The sequence below is a fragment of the Glandiceps talaboti genome, chromosome 14 (genome assembly GCF_964340395.1).
Source record: "Glandiceps talaboti chromosome 14, keGlaTala1.1, whole genome shotgun sequence".
Classification (NCBI taxonomy): Eukaryota; Metazoa; Hemichordata; class Enteropneusta; family Spengelidae; genus Glandiceps; species Glandiceps talaboti.
The window spans coordinates 13,303,277-13,318,480 of record NC_135562.1 but is presented as its reverse complement, the minus strand read 5'-3'; the positions used below and the strand labels follow the sequence as shown (position 1 = coordinate 13,318,480).

The 15,204-nt window shown below is 35.8% G+C and overlaps 2 protein-coding genes across 2 annotated transcripts; one reads left to right on the top strand and one right to left on the bottom strand.

Moving 5' to 3' along the window:
• The first annotated feature begins 2,404 nt into the window (after positions 1 to 2,404).
• On the top strand, positions 2,405 to 2,935 carry LOC144445285 (uncharacterized). The gene has a single exon (XM_078134827.1). The coding sequence runs from the start codon at positions 2,405 to 2,407 to the stop codon at positions 2,933 to 2,935; it is 531 nt and encodes a 176-aa protein (XP_077990953.1).
• A 980-nt stretch (positions 2,936 to 3,915) lies between these two features.
• LOC144445284 (uncharacterized) lies at positions 3,916 to 13,618 on the bottom strand. Its single transcript, XM_078134825.1, has 8 exons — positions 13,441 to 13,618; positions 12,150 to 12,217; positions 10,204 to 10,386; positions 9,281 to 9,467; positions 8,033 to 8,973; positions 7,342 to 7,570; positions 6,929 to 7,075; positions 3,916 to 6,684 (listed from the first exon to the last, which is right to left on the bottom strand). Exons 1-8 carry the CDS (start codon positions 13,616 to 13,618, stop codon positions 6,431 to 6,433), a joined length of 2,187 nt encoding a protein of 728 aa, XP_077990951.1. The 3' UTR covers positions 3,916 to 6,430.
• Between the last annotated feature and the right edge of the window lie 1,586 nt (positions 13,619 to 15,204).

The following is a 15,204-nucleotide window of genomic DNA, read 5'->3' as shown; positions in this document are numbered from 1 at the left end:
CGTCATGCCAGGGTCAAGTTGGGTTTCGCAAATGGAGTAGAAATAAGAAATTTCTAGACTTTTACAAAAAAATAATCAATATTTGAAAAATAATCTTAAAATAAAAAATCTTGTTTATATAAAAGTGCTGCAGTTCTAAAAAAAAACAAAAAAACAAAAAAACAAAAAAAACGGAAGTGCGACAACAATTACTTTGACACGTCAAGTTATGTGGTCAGGCAAGTTATTTCTTCTTTTTACCAGAAAGATGCGCTAATTCAATGCAGAAATATAAAGCTCAGTTATGAAATTGAATATATTGCAAATTTAAGTCCAATATTTTCTACAGTTTTTTTACAGTAAATGGCTTATAAAATTATGCGGGAATTTAACATGATACTTCCTGGTTTGATTACTAGCTGACGTTGAGGGCGTCAGCAGGAATAGAAAGCGTCATGAATAACATGAATAACGGTCAAATGGGTGGCCTGCGTTCCGACACTCTTATCCACGAAGATCTGTCTTATCGGCTGGACCTCGAACCCATACCGGTTACACCCATTACGCCTACCATGACTGCAAAGTGTTAGCCTGGCTATAAACTTTATATTATTGACATAGCGAGGCATTACAATACTGTCAAATTTCAAAGGTCACCTCTTTAATGTAAGACAAATGTACATTAACACAGCAGATTTTTAAAGAATTACATTTGTGCTGGAAAACTTCACTGAGACTTTAATATTAGCACTGCCACTAATAGCAGATTTATTTTATTGTTAAAGTAAACAAGAACAGCATTTATTTTATCTAGTTTCAAATCTTTGTGGGGACAATTTACCGGTTTGTTTATTTGAATTAAAAGGGGCGGGTAACAACTCTCATAAGTACACATTTTGCTAGGATGAGAATGATCTACCCCAAAAGGCATTCAGTGATAATGAGTGCCCCCCCCCCAGGGGAGTACCCTCGGAATTGTTCCCAGTTTTCTGGATGTTCTGGAATAGAGTATGAACTGTTTCTTGATGGGTTGAAAATTCGTGATGTGTCAAATTGTCATAGATATACTGATTAGTTGGGGTTTTTATAATTGTGCGTGAAAAAGAAATGAAATCGCATCTTAATGCAAATCGGATAATTAGAATCTCCTTACCTATAATTCAAAAACACAGTGTTTGATATTGTATTTGTAGCCCTTGTCACAAAGCTATTGGGATTGGTACTAGCCCAATCATGCAATTATACAAAATGGCGTCAACCTAGAGGACAAACAACAACAACAGCATAACTTAAAACTTCAGTATTTTTAAAACTAATAAGCACAGTCGTAACATAAACTAATATAAGAATGCAGAACTGAATTAATAACAATTAAGAAACGCGTCTCTTACCTACCAAATATACAGATGATGTCTATTTTTTAAATACAAGACTTCGTAGAATGTAGATCGTAGTCCAATTATGTGTACAAACAAGATCAGCTACGAACTGCACATAAGCTTATATGCGTATATGAGATAACTGACGACACCTTGGTTACATTGGTATGTATATACAAAGACAAGGCACTGTCTGTGGTACATACTGAACAGTTTATGTATAAGTCGTACTTATTCCTAATATATTATTGTAAATGATTGATTCCACATTTTTGACTGTCGATTTACTTTTGTTGTCGATAATTACCAATTAGCCAAATCCAGCTCGATGGCTAACCTCACTAGTGATACCAACTTTGCCTTTTTAGCCTCGCAACACAATATACCGCGATCCCGCAACACCTTCATTAGCTCAACTACTTTCATCTTTTCAATATCTGCAGCATCCATACTTATTATTAGTCTTGTATGGACAACTCCAAAAATCAACTCCACACTGCAGACAAAATCGAGATCTATTCGATGATAGAGGGCGCTGCGTCGCATAGCAACGAACGAAGAGAACCCGGAAATCAGCTATTTATGCCATTGAACCAGGTCGGGATTTCCCCGCCGCGACCTTCGAACATATTGTCGAATGTCGTTCCATGGTAACTATCCTTTGTTTATGTGTGGCGTAATAAACGGCGCCTTATTTGAGTTTGACGCCGACACACATAGTAGTACTCGTAGGCGAATAGCTAGTGGACATTAGGTGCGGGTTAAACACTAAAACTTAAAGGAACGCTGAATTTATAAACAATATTTTAATTGAACACGTAGATAATTGATATAAAACAAATGACAGCGTAAGTTTCATACTTTAGAAGATACTTTTTCATTAAATCATTACCAAAGTCGTAATTTTGACGGATTTGGACAGTTTCTCTGTTCATCGCCATTTTGTTTTTCAAAACGAGGCTGAGGAGCCACGGTGACCCCACGAGTATGTACAGTGTGTACCGTGTATTACTATTAGCTTAGTAACAGGTCAGGTAATCGTGACAATGAATGCCGGTCTTCAGCCCTATCAACGTGAACCAAGACGACGGGCGACAGATTCACAAGACACTTGTGAAGAAGTTGTTCTTGTTGACAATCCCGATACTCTGGAAGACAATGAATGGCGTACGGGTGACATTTCGTGGTGCCGTTGTGGGGAATGTAACCCTATGGCCACTGTTGAAGAGTGTATTTGTTGTCACGAGATCAGTAACGTCTATGCAAAGATCGATGAGGAAAACCTTGTATGTGTTGTCCAACACCATGATTTTGATTTTATTTGTTTGCATCCTGGAGTTTTAAGGACTGCAATTATCGCTCGTAGCGACATTCGTCGCAGTGAATTGTCAGAACCACTTTTGAACGAGGCATACCGCCATCAAGCCTATAGACAGTTCACTTATTGGGTACACAATCGCCTTGGAAAAGGCGTTCGTCGTGTGATCCCTGCGTGTGTCGTCCTTAGAATTCGACAAGAGTTTCCAAGCCCCGATGGCAACTATGTTGGCTTCCTTGAGTCATTTGACATCAACTGAAAGAAGTACATAAACGTGTTGTGTCTCCACTACGACCCAATCTGATTAAAATCCGATGTAGACGTCGGCTAATCGTGCATTGCTATCTTAGCATCGTTATTTAGCTTGAATTGACCTTCGTAGTACATGTTTACGTTTTTAGCCTGATCGCCTCCTCTAGAGGAGGCGATCAGGCTAAAAACGTAAACATCTACTACGAAGGTCAATTCAAGCTAAATAACGATGCTAAGATAGCAATGCACGATTAGCCGACGTCTACATCGGATTTTAATCAGATTGCACTACGACCGTAATGGCTGACACAGGTGGTCGCCATCTTGATATTGCAGAGTTCACCGAGTGTAGTCAAAACATTGACATGACCCTCGGCCCTCCACTATCTAATGTCAATACCAAACAAAAACGGCCCTTTTCAGGGCCACCACATTTTCCAAAAAGAGATATGACATGTTCCTAATTTCCACAACCACTTTAGTCTAGTTCCTTACGACCATGAACAGGCATGATTGTCAGGAACTAGCTAACACACGTACATTGGCATGCAACCCCTGTCATTTTCACACTACTCGTCATACAAATTATACGGGTCACACAACTTACATTTATAGGGTTGGAATATTGTTTCATCTTTTTTATGTGATCGATTATTGACCAGACAAGTTTATGGACTTAGTAGTCAAATTTATGGAAGTGAATTGTTTCAACTACAATTTTCCATTGATCTAACCACCACATAATACAGTTGGCAGTCAAGATGTATGGTAGTATATATGACCGTGTACTGCAAATTTCAAGCACTGGTCACCCTGAATTTTCTGTTCATTATATTTTTTCATAATATGAAAGGTATGAACTCTGCCAAATGTGCATGTTTATTATTGGCAGGTATTTTTGTTTGTTTGTTTGTCAATATTTGATTCTATTTTAAAATAAAACTACCAATTCAACAATGATTATTACAAACATTCATTGTCATATTTTATTTAAATAAGTTAGTTCCATTACAGTGGCAATAAAACATAGCCAATACATCTTAAATCCATCACCAGTAGAGACCTTCAAATGCTATGTTTCATAACCTTCATTAGTGATTACAGTAACATAAATACTACTGTAGTATATTTCCTTATATTTTTCACGTTCACTGTCATCTTGAATATTGCTACATTGTTTGAAACAAATATCGACCAACTTGAGTGGGTATGACAAAATTTGTAATGTATCTAGGCTGTAAGTGCAGATTAAATTATGAGAGTAACAAGTACATAGAGCTGTTCCTTTTTTCGATTGTTACCATTGTACAACAAAGCATAAAATACATAAATTCATGGTTTTGCATAAATGTGCTAATAGTATATAAATTATAATAGTTCTTACATTTTATCAAGGCTTGATTTCAATGCTCCAACTAGAATTTTACGGAATCAAACTGTTTTCAGGGAGAAGGTAAGTCACATAGTAAATAGCCACCTCATAATTTGGAGCACGAGTTGAGTCATTATTGTAATGTAATGTAATACATGTTTTTATTGTAGGTGTTATTTTTTGTCCTGTCTTCCCTTACAAGTGAACTTTTATTTAATGTATGTAATAGTGTTTGTTTTGTATAATGTTATTGTTGGGGCCTGTTAATGGTACTCATCAAGCAGGCTATTCTTTTAATAAATAAATAAATAACAAAATATTTTCAAATAAAATACATTCATACTGTCATTTTACTTTACTCATCAAATTTGTTATGATCAATCAATATTTTTGACAAATGGATATACTGTATATTTTTATCAGAAAATATTAGTTACAAGTCACTGCACCAATTGACTAGTACCCTCCCCCCCTTTATGAAAGAGTGCTTCCCAAAGAGTGATACATGTATATGTATGTATGCAAAACATTTAGTAGGCAAGTGCAAAATGAAATGTATCCACTATAATCAAACATAATTGTTGTCTTCAATAACATGCTTTCGGAGAATATGGTAGGTACTGGTAGAAAGGGAAGGTTTCTTAAATTAGTCAATCACATGAACAATGAACTCTTTGATTAAGAACAGAGTAATTACAATAATCAAGACAAATATGTGTGTAATAAACCGACACAATGTGTAGATGGTACAGTACAATTTCAACTTTTAGTCTGAAAGACTTTCGCCATAATTTAAAGAGTTAGTAGAACACAGATGTGGTAAAAGACTAAAATACACGTAAATTCTGTCCATTTTATGAAAAGAAATGCCTAAATATCCCATAATTTTAGATGATGAATACACTCGTACAAACTATGCCTTTCCAGTAAAAAGGTCAACCGATCAAGTCACTATAATTGTATATAATTAGACTGTATTGTAAAACATGTATCTGTACATGTATAAGACAAACCTTAAAATATCATTTTTGTTATTGAGGAGACACTTGCCAAGGAACATAACTTATTCTGAGAGACTTTAAGATACTGTATTTCCACAGTTTAGTTTTTCATAAATTAACAAAGGTTTGGGGAGAAATTAGGGGAATTGATGGGACACTGTGACATGCATCATATGTATGTTTGTAAAATGAATGATTGTGTTAATCTTTCCACATTAGTAGTACAAGGATCAAACCAATACTTGGGGTATCGACTTTCAAATATCCAACTGTAGTTTGAAGTAAACTGGCAGAAAGTCTGTAAATGGTACATAAACGAAATGTCTAAATTTGACATTTTCTATGAGCCCAAAGTATACTAAAGATTTCTGAAACTTACAAATTTATAGACCAACTTAGTAAATTTATGGATAATTGTCATTAGCAAGAGGAAACCCAGATACAAAGGAAGTAGTTCACAATCACACTACAAGACTCTTCAAAAAATCCCATCATGTTTAGTTGATGATAAGAATGAACTATTCATTTCTATTATTTACAACAAAATTCAACCAACCGTATCTCTTAGCCTATCCCAAGCTGTATTATAACTAACTACTAGCAACAACTTTCTCTATTGATCACTGTAATTTTTTTCACTCCCTATTGTTAAACTAGTGTACATCTCATCATACAAGTTTCCAGTAGAGTCTTTGGGATATGGACACTGTGGAGTTTCTAATCTGGTACAATAAACAAAATCCTAAAGTTGTGCTGTATTCTAGTTGTTAATTTAACATCAAATGCTGTTTGTTTGCCGTCTGATTGAAGCAAGTGAGAGTATGTGTGTCATTTTAACTGTGTAGTGATCAGCCAGTCTTGGTCTTATTACAACTTATTTACGATGAAACATCAGGGAGTGAAAGATTACATTGTGATCAATAAAGAAACTTGCTGCTGGTAGGTAGTTTTAGCAGAGCTTAGGACAGGCTAAGAGATGCAGTTGATCAGACATTGTTTTAGATATATTGTCCAGTACACCATTTCAAAATAAATTAACAATATTGTGTTCAAGATAATCCAGGATGTGAGAAAGAGAATATCTTCCCCTAGAAACACAGTGGATTCATTTGCATATATTTGTATTAATTTAATTCAGCCTGAATCTTGTAGTGTAATTGTCAGCTACATCCTTTGCATAAGGCCTGTCAGAATGAGCTATGTTCTTTGGCAAGTCTGGATTTGTCACATAGTGCTTCCCCAGTATGACACTGTTGTCTTCTCTGCGAGACAATATCATGTCCATTAATTGTTGTCTAAAATTATAGGTCTTGTCTTTGTACATTTTCTTGACTACCCATTCTCCCTTTCTTTTTGGGTAGGAAAGTCCAAACTGAAGAGTACCTGTCGGACAAACAAAACTACATTAATGACACAGTACAACAACTGCAATAACCAAAATGATTGTTAACTTGATCAGTAGAAACCACACAACATTAATGACACAGTACTATAACTGCAATAACCAAAATGGCTGTTAACTTGATCAGTAGAAACAAAACTTGCATCAAATGGCACATGACTTGGTTTGGTGTAAAGAGTTATTAGTGTACAGTGACACCAAAACAAGTCCCTGCTACAGACTTACCGTCTTTGGTTGTAGCCTGCTCCCTTCCCACATTCTCATTATGGTCTAGCACTGCTAACTGGAGACGTGCCCTCATTCCTTCGTAACTAAAGTGATCTCGTTTTGGACAATACTTCAAGAGCATCCCATGAAACACTTCAAGATTACCTACAGAAAGATACAAGTGAGCAAAACATTAACATACTCCATTTTAATACTCGACTACTTACAAATGATCATACATGCCCTGATGCATGCTATGAACAGTGAGCAATAGAACTCCCTGATAGAAAACAACTTTGTACATCATATAAACTGTGTCAAAACCATGCCAAAATGGACTAGTTACATTACATAAAATGACACTATAAATACTGCCAAGGTTTCTTTTTTCTATTTTTGTTAATCATAATTATAATGCTTGTACTTAGTACCTGTATGTTTAAACAATACCATCTTCTTCATGTCCTTCAGAAGTTTTTTATCCAGTATGATAGCCCGGATAGCGTTGTGAGGTGGTGAGTCTGGTTTCAGCCACGAAGTTTCTGTTTCATCTTCAAGTGACAATTTACCATGTAAACACTTATGAAACCTCTCGGCGCTGGCCCACTCATGGATATTGCACACATGGTGCAATACAGATATCCACATATCTTTCAGCATCTACAAACAAGATGAATAGGTAAACATATTAAAACACTGGCAAAATCCACCTGTTTATACTTGTATTATTTCATCAAAATTTGAGAAAGCTTACTATACCAATGAAAGCGGGGTTATATACTTTAGTGAGGTTCTGAGAATGTGTCAAAGCCAGTTCACATTATCTGTAACGCTGTGTCTTTCTTTATGAAATTATTATTTATCAATCTAATGAATTAAAGTATACTTTACATTGAATCAGGTAGTTATGATGGCTGACCTTCAACATATGACATGACTATATCAAATATTTATATTTAAACAGAGCTGATTGTAGCAATTTCAAATTCATAACACATTCCCATACTTAAAAGTTCACTCTCCTGTTTGGTTTACAATGCTACCACACCAAGACAAGTCTACTAGCACTAACAATTTTTTTCTTATCATTACACTACCACAAAGATAATGTAATACACTCACTTCATAATCACCATTACAGGAGGCACAACACCACCAAAAATGATTGACAATTGATGGTCTCCATGGGCCAACATCTTCACACCCTTTTGTTTTTGCTTTCTGTCGGAGTTTCTTGTCAACATTCTTTGCAACATGAAAAACGTCATACTCATGTGACATTGATGGATACAAAGTATTCATATCACAGCTTATTTGGGGGTGTCTATCTGTAATCATCCCATCTACCTTTACATCCTGTTCATCTAGATATGTGAGACCGCGATTGAAAGCAACCCGCTCCATATTTGTAGAAGCTTCTCCTGGTGCCTCCGTCACCTGGACCAGTTCAAAATGCAGTATGAGATCTGTCTCCTCTTCCATGAAAGAGTACGAGAGATATTTAGCACAATGGCCTGGAGAATCGCTACGGCCATCTCCACTGACAAACACGTGTTGAAATCTCAGAGCATCAATTAGTACATTGTGTTCATAATCATACAGATTTTGAATTACAGGAAAGAGATATGTTCTCTGAATGTTCATAAAATGTCTTTCTGAGAGAATGTTTAAATTGAATGTCTTGGCAATGTCAAATATTTTCTGATACGTTCCACCAGCAAACAGAATAGAACCAGACAGCTCCAAGTTGCCTAGGGGCATGTTCCTTAACATGGGTTGCGACTCCCATCTCCCAGAGTGACTATTTAGACAAGTCCAGTTATAAACAACCATTGTACCGCGATATGTTCTTTGAACATGAACAAAGCTCCCACATTCCTGACACTTTTCAAAAAGCTTGTCTAATGAAGATTTATACACAAGGAACACTGGGTTTTTTCCATCGTCACCTGTGTGCATACTTTCATCAAGATCAGTATAACAGGATTCAATACTATAACTTGATAGGTCAGCATCATATGAGGTATCATCATCATCATCATCATCACTACCAACCTCAGAATCTGTAAAAATTAAAAAAAATATCCACCTTTTACTATGTGCTGAACTTTTGTTGAAGCATTAGGAAGTGAGTTGATGTTAAATGGATAAACATTGTAATTTTTAATGAATGAAATTAATTATTATGTATCAACCTGAAAAACATAAATACACAAATAAGTAACAACATTCAGGTTTATTTGTAAAAAGTAACTGATCGATGATAATTGATGAAGTGATTCTACTTATCAATATTATGCCAAGTTAGGTTGTACATCAAATCAAGATAACCACACATCAACAATGCATATTTATCTGAGTTCATGTTACCTGTAGTATATGCATCACTTTCAGCTGTGTCACATTCAAACTCAGGTAGGAGAACACGTGCAGTCTTCTTCTTTGGGGTTGACGACATTGGCATCTGTTTTTTCCTTTTTCTTGATCCAGGTTTTGTGGGAGCAAAACTGTAACAATGGTCATGTTGCACTGTCTCTTTGTCTGGAATTGGGTCAGTCTAAAAATAAGATACATACTATTATTAGATTAAAAATAGTCCCAATGGCATTGTATCACAACGCCATACAGTTTTTAAAAATGTTTATCAATATGGCGAGTCATGCTAGGTATACATGTTCATTTGCTGAATGACTATCCATGACAGGAAACAAAGACCGTCACACGGTCTGAATCAAAATCACTGCAGTATCAGATTAGTTATGCTATGTTGAAGTTGCTTGTTGCTAGCAACCTGTATTTATGAATATATAATAAGTGATTTTTTAAAAGGATTTTGACATTGGTCTTTTTCATTGGGTTAGTCAGAATGTGATGTATCTAATTGTTCATTGCTATACTGTTGTACATATGCTAATTTTGGCTGAAAGTTATTTTGGAAAATGGATACTACTATAGGCCAGGGATTATGTATTAGCCATGTATACTACCCAATGCTACAATTATTTCAAACTAAACGTCAAGAGAAGAGTAGACTTTAAAAAAAAACATTAAAAAGTTTGTGCACAACAGGGACGTATACCTACATGGTGTCGCATCTGGCTGAAATCTTGTGATACTTACATGTACCATACTTAAGTTACTATGGAGGACTTCAAAAACTCACAAGATTTTGTGACGTCATTACATGTACCCACCATGTTGGAAATTTGTATGCAGTCGCCCTTGTCAAACTCCACAAAATACAATGGCCAACTATTAACCTATGTACTATAGTGGTCTGAGATTGTGCTTACCTGTGTGGACGTGCTCACTTTCAGTACAGTACATTTTTTGCAGTGGCATGGATTCGACTCTGACTGATTTGTGGGACCAACACCTGATACTGAATCACTATCAGACAAATCTTTTTGAGTTTCAGTTACAGGAACTTCACTTAAAGCTTGTTTGCACCCTAAGTGACGTTTTGGAGCTATATCCTGCAAAATATAAACCAAAAATAATAAATAAAAAATAGTGCAGGCAGACAAACACCACACCACATATATAGCTCACTTCTACACTTCATTAGTTCAGTTGTGCTAAAATATGTACATGTATGTAATAAATGAAAAGAAAATGATGTTACCTTACAGAAGGCTCTTATACTGAAAAGTAATGTAATTAGTTGAAATCCTAGCTCTGGATGTATATGGTATGAGGTTCGACACGTCTTCCCTCTACGCTATGGTTGCTTCCCTATTATGAATAGTGAAACTTTGAACAGATTTCATTCACACTGTTTGGGAATAAAACGAACACAAACCCTTGCTAATGACAATACAAAATACTAAGAACAAGTTTACATTGTATATCATTAAATGCAACCTATGTCTTGTCTATTCTGTCGTTTCTTGTCTTAACATTCACTAAAGCCGTAAAAAGTGCAACATGACAGAAAAGTTTGTGCATGTGTACAATATTGAGCTCATCTATTTGCTTGACTTACCATTTTCTGTTTCGTGGCTCTAGCGAACAGAAGGCAAGAATTGACAGAATACACAAAACGTAGGTTGAGTTTAATGATTTAAAGTTAATTTCTGTATTTTACATACTGATTAGCACTGGTATGCGTGGTTTTTATTATGAAAATCTATGAGAATGAAATCTCACTATCTATAATAAGGAAGAACCATAGCGGATAGGGAAGATGTGTCAAACCTTATAGCATATACATGTACATCCACATGATCCAGAGCTATTGACATCCTAATTTTTCTAAGGCAGAAAATAATAAAATTGCCGAAACATGGACACCAAAACTAAGAGTATCCATCAAAAAGTTTAAACATTGTAAGACATGACACTATGATGTTTCAATTGACAATCAAATTATATAACTGTACATAGTATATTAGTATGCAGATACAGCTGATCATTATAAAATATGCTGACTCTGCAGTTACCTGAATTGTATGCTGAGGTACTCATGGATGAAAAATATGGTATTATATTAAAACATTTGTCAAACTACCTAGTTGTAGTGACACCTACAATAATGAATTTCAAATAAACTCTTGACATGAAAAGTGTAATTTGAGGCCTCCGTTTTTTATTTTTTTCTTCTTGACACAATTCGTCAATGTAACACACTATGTACATATGGTTTGGCGCCATTTTTTCCGTCTAACACGCGATAAGTTTCATTATATAACTATCATAAACACGAACTGATGTATTACACAGGCCTCAGCTTCCGACAAAATAAAAGGTAAATATCTGAAAGATATCTACATATACAGTTCTAAACGATAAGTGATTGATAAATTTGAGCGAAATCTTGCAATGTATCTGCATGCACCGTACGGTTCGACACATGAATATTACAACTAGGTATCTTGTCAGGCTTTTGGCCAAGGTTAGAGACTAAAAATAAAATCAGTGTAGTCATGTAAACTGGTAATTGTTGGCAGTATAAGATATCATCTTGTTATACGTGTATCCGTATTCGGAATTCAACCCCGGGCAGTCAAAAGTTTGCCTCGGGCAGCTGGCAGGAATAAGTGTTGAAACGCTAATAAAAACAACGCAATTTCAGAATTAAAATACAAAATAAGCAGAAAACAAAATCAAACCATGCGACCATCGAAACTAACACTACTTTCTCTCATACTTATAACGATTTCCATGTCAATACATATTTTTTTGGATTGTAAAGTTCAAAAATGAACATCGCAGTTAGTAATAGTAACGTGAAACATACCTGCTCTTGTTCGGCTGACCGACGCTTCCACCTCTCTGTGCGGCTGTCATTTTTTTCTGCACCGTTTCCTTTGGTAGTAAATGAAAACTTTGTTGGAACTGATCCCTGTTTGAGTTGTCTTCGGTTTTGTGCGCTATTAATTCCACGGTTTTCGTCATCGTAACAATTTTCATCAAAATGGTCACTACAAACACGAGAGTGTTTGTTTACAAGTGGCTTGTCAAGCCTCATTGCAGATAACCATTTTGATAGTAAACACTTATTGTTCAGGGGAAGTCGATGAAAACTTACTACGCGTGATTGGGGAACACCTCTGTTTCTTCTGTTTGTGCGATTAGCACAACCAAAAGCCATACAAAAGCCCATTTTCCACGACTCCAAAATAAAACAGTATGCCAAGGACACGGTTGAATATGCCAAGTACCCGGATGTTGGGAACTTCCGGCCCGCCAGCCCGCCCAACTTCCGGTTTATACAGCCAAGATGTCGCCGCCCATTATGAAGGGGTATAAAACGGCATTTTATTCACACACAAAAGAAAAACTAGGGGAAAGGTATATAAAATATTTGTTCTAACAACACTAGTAACTCATAGATAAAATATTGTTTATAAATTCAGCGTTCCTTTAAAAAGTCACCAAAACAGACGAAGCGAAAACACTCTCAAAACCGCAGCAAGACGCTACAATTATTGCAGCTAGTGGACACTTCTGATGACCATAATTTTTCATGGACGTTTTCCTTTTTGGTGAAGAATGTCTCATAACCTCGACTTTCATAAGTATGTACTGAGTAATAGTTGTAGAATTTGTGGTGACAAAATCCGGTGTACTCCCATATTTCATTGTGTTGATTACTCCAAAGAGTTATTAACGTATTTTGGTGTTACTGAGTCCAGTGATAGTGATATATCCAAACATATTCTGCCACAAACAAAATGCAAGAATACCATAGGGCTACAACTTCAGGAGTCAGGACAATGTTTTAGTTCTAAACTTGTAATACAAGTAACATATTGGTGGTGTAGGCATACCGGCATCCAAGATTGGGTGGATGTGAAGTTTGCACAAAATTTAGTAAGCGTGGTAAAAAAAATTTTTTTAAAATAACCACATGCACAGCAAGGAGAATGTTTGTAGACAGTCTGCTGTGGGTGGGTTGACACAGCAGAAATTGATAGTGGTAAACCAGTGAAAGTGAAAGTGTTGTATTACTATCAGGAATAATTCAGCAAATTAATAAGCATGCTGTAAAATCAATAGCCCCGACTACACGCCACTAAAAATCCTACCTGAGGTAGTTTGAAGCCCGTGTAGACACAAACTTGTCCTGAACCTGTCCTGAAACCGTCTTGACTTAGGACACCTTTGAGAGGTTTCCTGAAACCCTCCTGAATTCGTCCTATGTACTGTGTGGACGCGTTCCGTCCTGAAAGCCTCCTGACCCCGGAAGAATAGATCTACGAGCATGTCATGTGATACGTTATCAGCTGATACAACGTGGCCAGGTTTTTACGGTTTCATCTCCTAAAAGGTTGTGTTATGACTGAAACTATCGTTCACGTCAGTAATGATGTACATTTTTTGGCATATTTCAATTCTCTGTTGTGTAAAATTTACTATAGGTGCAAAATATAATGGTAAGGGGTGGACCATTTGATATCCTGGGGGGAGGCTTGGAAGATTTCGGGGGGGGGAGATGACAAATGGAGTTGCTTGAAAAAAAAATCTGGATCTGAGTGACGTGGGTGATGGAAAAATAAGATGGACCACTGCTGCTAGAAAAAAAATGTCTTGGCAGGGAAATGATGCACAAGTTCGAGTGTACTGTTCAATCTGCTAGTACCTCTCCAACCAGGACACTTTCAAACATTTTCAAACACATGTCAGGGACCAGTCAGTTTGTTGGCCTGTGGTACATATATATATATATATATATATATATATATATATATATATATATATATATATATATATATATATATATATATATATATATATATATATATATATATATATGTGTGTGTGTGTGTGTGTGTGTGTGTATATATATATATATATATAATTATATATAGTTGTTCTTGTCTCTGTTCCTTTCATAATTTTTTTTTAAATATTCCATCATATTCAAACATAACTATACATAAAATTACACATATACATGTATTACCTAGATAACCACACTAGTTACTGTACATACCATGTAAATGTTTGTCTGTTTCAAAATCAGTGCTTCACTTATCTTAACTTGAAGGTTTTGTAATGGCAATCTTCATACTATTAGATAGTTTATAAAAGAACTTAATCTAAATTGTTCTAGTCTCTTCAGTATGAATTTGTCAGAAGGGATGAATATACTTCCTATTTTGGACACTACATGTATCGACACCACAACTCAAATTCAAGTTTCCATTGTACACTAGGTATGACCTCCTAAAGTGCTCTAACATACCCGTGACTTTACTATACATGCAATATCAATGCCCCTATACCAATGTTACAGGCCCACTTTTATAACATGGAAAACTTATTTAAGTTATATATTACTTTAGCTTTTCGAAGCTTGGCAATATTACCACATAGGCTATGAATAACGTAACAATTTCCTTTAAAATAGAAACAAAAAATCCAGATCTGCCAGGGGGGAAACCCTTTGACTCCCTCACCCCAGAGGCTACTCATTCGTTAAACAAACAATACGATTCACCAAAATTGGTTTAAAAAAATTTAAAAAAAAAAAAAAAAATGCTTCTAGGGGAGACCCCCTAGGACCCCAATAATAGGTAGACATGTCCCAGTCTGGAATCAAAGTTCTTCCCTCCACCTCTTACTGTCAAGATGCTATGAAACTTTATTTCAAAACTGTTTCAACGATATGTAGTTGCTTTTTACATGTTAGAGCTGTCTTGTAAATCTTGCAAATTATTCGCTGAAAGTGTCTGTGAATAGCCTGAAAATTGGCTGTAGGACTAAAAATCCTCCAGGGTTTCTAGGGAGAGAACCTCTAGACCCCCCCCCCCTCAATGCACACATTCACACAAAAGAGGTGGACATGT

Bases quoted from the DNA above. Each gene is read 5' to 3' on its own strand.
- LOC144445285 (XM_078134827.1), top strand. From the start codon at position 2,405: ATGAATGCCGGTCTTCAGCCCTATCAACGTGAACCAAGACGACGGGCG.
- LOC144445284 (XM_078134825.1), bottom strand. From the start codon at position 13,618: ATGCTCGTAGATCTATTCTTCCGGGGTCAGGAGGCTTTCAGGACGGAA. The intron at 8,974-9,280 runs GTAACATGAACT...TAATTTTTACAG, and splicing joins AAGTGATGCATATACTACAG to ATTCTGAGGTTGGTAGTGAT. The intron at 7,076-7,341 runs GTACTAAGTACA...ATCTTTCTGTAG, and splicing joins GGTATTGTTTAAACATACAG to GTAATCTTGAAGTGTTTCAT.